Raw genomic sequence first — 4929 nt, 5'->3', positions numbered from 1 at the left:
GCGCGGTGTCTGGGTGTCTGGCATTGCAGGCTCGCAGGAGACGGCGGCTGCCATGGCTGGGGTTCTAATTACATTTCTCCCCAAGTACCAGCACTGAGACTGTGAAGTCCTGCTCTCTTGCAGTTGGGGAGCCGGGAGGGCCCCTCCCGCAACGAGGTCATCTGGTGACGAGATGTGAGCAGCGGGAAGCAGTGGCAGCCTCTGAGCCCTGGTCAGGTCTAGGGAGAGGAGCACCACGCATGGGTTAAGAGAGCCCCGTTAGTGCCCGTTTTAGCTGATCTGTGTTTCAGGGCAGTGAGCGGCAGAGCTGGGCCCCGAACTAGTGACGCCAGGACCCCTTCGCCTTACTGGGTGCTGTGGATCTCGCTTACATTGTGCATTCTCTTCTTTTATTACAGAACAGCAGAAACGACTCAGCAGCCTTTCAGGTAGGTGGGGCATGCTTATTTACATGTTAACGCGTCCGCCTGTTACAGCCATCTCCTGGTCCCGGCCCAGAGTTCAGTCCGGGAAATCTGTGCTCCTCCGATGTCAGGGGCCTGCAGCCCGCGGGGATGAAACAGTAGTTCCTGCCTCCTGGAGCCTGCAGGCCGTGGACAGGGTCCGTTTCAGGCAGCATCTCTCGGGTCTCTAGGCTTCCATTTTCTTACCTGTCAGCCAGGAAGGCAGTGTTTCCTGACAGGTTGTTGAGACGCTGGAAGGATGTCAGCTTGTGACCAGATGAGGACCTAGATTAGTGGCCTGTCCCTGGCGCCTGTGGTTAGTGCCGGATGGGAAGGCAGGACGCTCTGGGTTAGGAGTGGTCATGGCAGGCCTCTTGGAAGAGGTCGCCTTCCCCCTCCTCTGTCCTCGAAGGTGGGACGAGTCAGCCGCTGGGAAATGTACGCGTTTTCCCTTTTTGGGTGGGAATTCCAAATGCTGGGAGATGACCCTGGGGGATGGGTCCAGGTGAGCAGTGGCCAGAAGAGGGTGTGAGGACACTGCCCACCTCAGGAGAGCTCCTCACACACAGACTGCTAGACCGTGCCACCAGAGTCCCGTGGAACGGCGTGGATGAGGGTCCACGTCTCCTACCACTTCCCGGTGGTGCTGACGCCGCCCGCTGGGCGACCACATCTGAGGGGTGTGTGGGCCACCAAGGGCCGGCAGTGTGAGGAGTGACTGTAAGTGTGGGTGTAGGTAAAGGTTATTTCATGAGTGAGTGCGGCGGAGAGAGATGGCGCCTCAAGTGGGTCCTGACGCCACAGCCTGCCACAGACTGCGGGCACACGTGTGCTGGCGCACTTAGGGGGGTTCCCAGACGGAACGGAACCTTCCCGTGTCAGCCTCCCAGAGCGCAGCATCTTGCCCCTGGCCGCCGCCTGACTCCTGGGAGCGACTGGCCACGTCCAGGCCTGCCGCCCTCTGATCCAGGGTGTGCACAGCCTGTGGTCAGGAGGGGGCGGGGACACACACGTGGCTGAAGTCGTGAGGAGGCCGGGATGGCAAGGTTTGGGCGTTTCCTTGTGGCTTTCCAGAGCCGTCCTACTTTGAATTCCAGCTCTACTTCCTAGGGTCCGGTTCAGGTAGGGTCTCTCGGGTCTCTAGGCTTCCATTCTTACCTGTCAGCCAGGAAGGCAGTGTTGCCTGACAGGTTGTTGAGACGCTCGAGGGACACCAGCTTGTGAGCAGCTTAGCACCGCACACTGGCACGCTCCCGCACTCACGCACCAGTCGCTGTACCCGGAGGTGCCACCATGGACCCCGTCATTGGATCGAGCGCCCCTTACTGTCAGGCACAGAGCCAGGCTCGGGCCGCCCAGGGAGCAGTGAAGGGTGTGCTGCGGTGGGCCACACCTCTCTCTGGCTGTGTTCTCCTTGGGAGAATTTAATGAGGCCAGGAGATCCATTCTCCAGAACGAAGCCCAGCTGCATGAACGCGCACCCGATTTGCGCGGGTGTGCACATTCGCGTGAGTGCCGGGGTGACACTCTGAGTCGGGGTAGCCGAAGCCCCCATTTTCCGAGCAGCTGCTCTGTGATGGCCGTGTGACCTCATGGCACTGCTGTCCTGTGACTTGGGGAGCGCCCGGGTGGGGAGGACGTGGGCCTCTCCGCCCCGGGCATTATCGGGTCTGGCCGCAGGACTGGGAAGGGCTGTGCTGAGCCCAAGCTGCCTTCCCTGCCCCGCTCGAGCAGCCTCGTCCAGCTGCTTCACCCCTTGGCCCCAGCCCGGAGAACAGGGTGGCTCTGAGAAGAGGTAGCTCCGTGGACTCCTTCCTGCCTGGGGCATTTGAAAAGAGCGGGGGAATAGATGGAAAGGCGTCCAGCCCCACGTTAGGAAAAACCAGAGTCGGGTCCTGGCTCTTCCCTCTTGGAGCTGTCTGTCCCTGGGTAGGTGACTTCCTCTCTGAGCGAGTTTCCTCATGGGGATGACAGCCCTCACCCTCGCCCTTCCAGCCCTATACCACATGTCCTCCAGGGACGTGGAAGGGAGAAGGCTTGCATGTGGAAAGGGGACGTGCGTGCAAGGACTTTCATACCACGCAGCGGGCTCAGGCCAGTTCCTCCGCTCTAAAACCAGCCAGAACCCCTCAGCCTGCTCGAGTGCAGTGGCAGATTCGCCAGTGTTGGAGTGGGCCTAAAGTGGATGCCACCAAGGGTCAGTTTTCATTTGGAAAGATGTCCCGTTTCGCTCAGGCGCTCCTGGAAGAGAGAGGGTGGGTGCTGTCCAGCCTCCATGCTTGTGCCAGCGAGACTGGCCGCCACTATGGGGATGGGACCAGCGCCCCGAGCCTCCCTGCCCCAGCAGGGTTTCACCGAGCTTCGGTGGGCTTGGTGCCCCTGAGTCGTGTGGGAATGAAACCCACCTGGTGCTTGGCCTCATGTGGCTTGCAGTCCCCTCGGGAGACAGGTAAACCGGTAAGGGCTCGGGCAGGGGGCCGGCGTTGGGGGTAGAGGCCACCCTCCCTTCTCCCAGAGATGCGTAAGCAGTGCCGTGACCCTCAGTGACAGCTGTGGGTGTGAAGGAAGGGAGGTTTGTGCCGGTAGGCGGCATGTTGTTTTAAGGCGGCCGAATCCCACGTGGCCATGGTATGGTTGGAGTCCTGGACCCTGCAGTGTGAAAAACATGTTGGGTGTGTGTGTGTGTGTCTCCAAAATCCCAAGAGGAGAATGGAGGAGAAAGGATTGCCTGAGAGTGCTTCCACTTTCTCTCTCTCATGAGCACATGTGCCCTATAGCAAATTTGGGGAAAAACCGAAAGAAAGAAGGAAAGGAAAGGGAGATGACCCCACCTCCCACCAGAAGCCCCGTCGGAGGCTGTCAGCCTCTGCGCTTACTGAGGGCCTTAGAACCTTTCCTTTTCCGGCACAGGAGAAAATGGCCCCAAGTCCCGGGAGGGAGCAACGTCACTGTAGCTCAGTATATCGAGGGATGTCCCTGTCACCTGTGTGCTGCAGCTCAGTCACTTGGGTTTTTACTGGGCAAAGAAGCACTTCTTGGGGGGCGCAGTTCAGCCCTCCTGACAAGGACATTCACTCAGTTAAGAGTCAGATGAACCCAGGCCGCTTACGTAAAATAGCTCAGTCCTCAGCTCTCACTCAGTCACCACTTGGCAGGTGCCTTGGGCTCCCCTTTTCACCAAAATAGAGTCCCTGCACACCTGCCCTCTCTGGAAGATCAGACGCTGTCCTGGTCAGTCGGCGAGCAGTTGTTTACTGAGCACCTACCAGTGCCAGGCGCACCTGGAGGCCTGTTCTCACCTCATGGGCTTCACTGGTAGGACTTGGGTGTTCTGGCCTAAGCCCTTTTGTCCCCGAATCTTTTGCCTGTGGGATTGCCGTGCGGTCCCACACACTCCTTGCTCTGAGTGGAGCACCCTCCCCTGTCCCCAGCCCCTGCTCGCACTCCAGCCCCTCCCTGTGGCTGGCCCCGCCCCCACCGCCCTGCTGAAACAGCTCCCTCATGCTGAACCGGCTCCCTCAGAGGCGTCCGTTGGTGCCTGTCTCTTGCCTAATGGCATGCCGCCTCCTCTCCCTGTCTCTGGGTGTCGATGTGTTGCATCGCCCACTTCTTGGCACCCTGGCTCCTCTGGCTCCAGCACACCTTGTCCTTTCCTGGTTTGGCTCCGAGCTCTCCACGATCCCCGTACCCCTGCTCGTAGCTGTGCCGTTCCTCAGCTCCTGACCTCAGCCCTCGACTCTGCTTTCCTTCCTTCATCCCTGAGCGTTCCCCTCTCCTTGACATCGGCCCTCACCTTCGCACGGGCGGCCACGACGCTGCACGCCAGTCAGGATGTCTCTCTGGCCTTCTTCCATACGTCTTCCGGGGCTCCCGAAGGCAGTTCGACTTGAGATCTTGCTCAGTTACCAGGTCTGAGTGGACAGTCACTCTCCCTCTCCCAGCCCAGATCCCTTTCCTAACTTCTCTGTTCGGGTTAGGCCAGGCTCCCCATCCCAACCTTTGTCTCCGAGGATGCCAAGACAGGATATGGCTCACAAGGGCACTGGAGTCAGCCAGACCCAGCCAGACCATGGCCATGTGCTGGCTGTGGCCTCCCCGTGCTTTGGCTCCTTTAACTGTTAAACACACAGGGCAGGTGTACCAATAGCGCCTTTCTCGTGGGGATGGGGAGGAAGACATGGGTGGTGTCTGGGAAGCACCCAGCACAATGCCTGGCACACAGTTAGCTCAGGGAAGGTCAGGAGCCCCCAGGTGTGCGTGTGTGTACTCTTTCCTGCGCCCATGGTCACCTCACTGTGTGACTGTCCGGTCGGCGTCTCCTCTGAGGAGCTGGGTGGGATGCTGCCGCCCTTCAGCCCTCACCTGCCTGCTCACTGCTGGCTCCTGGGCTTTTTCTGCCCGGGGATTGTAAGCTCCCTGCAGCCAGGGCCCTGTGATGTTCACCTCCTGTCAGGCTAGGAGTGTCTCTGCGAGAAAGGAATGGCAG

General features: G+C 60.0%; 1 protein-coding gene across 1 annotated transcript in view; it reads left to right on the top strand.

The window, feature by feature from the left end:
* The window catches only part of SORBS1 (sorbin and SH3 domain containing 1), a 140974-nt gene that overhangs the window by 37258 nt on the left and 98787 nt on the right, over window positions 1–4929 (top strand). Inside the window, 1 exon segment of the mRNA XM_027766694.1 lies at window positions 399–428. Coding sequence (XP_027622495.1) covers window positions 399–428 — 30 coding nt within the window.

This window comes from Tupaia chinensis, unplaced genomic scaffold (assembly GCF_000334495.1).
Source record: "Tupaia chinensis unplaced genomic scaffold, TupChi_1.0 Scaffold143636_1, whole genome shotgun sequence".
Taxonomy (NCBI): Eukaryota; Metazoa; Chordata; class Mammalia; order Scandentia; family Tupaiidae; genus Tupaia; species Tupaia belangeri.
The sequence above is the reverse complement of the archived record's forward strand: the minus strand, read 5'-3'. Positions and strand labels throughout refer to the sequence as shown.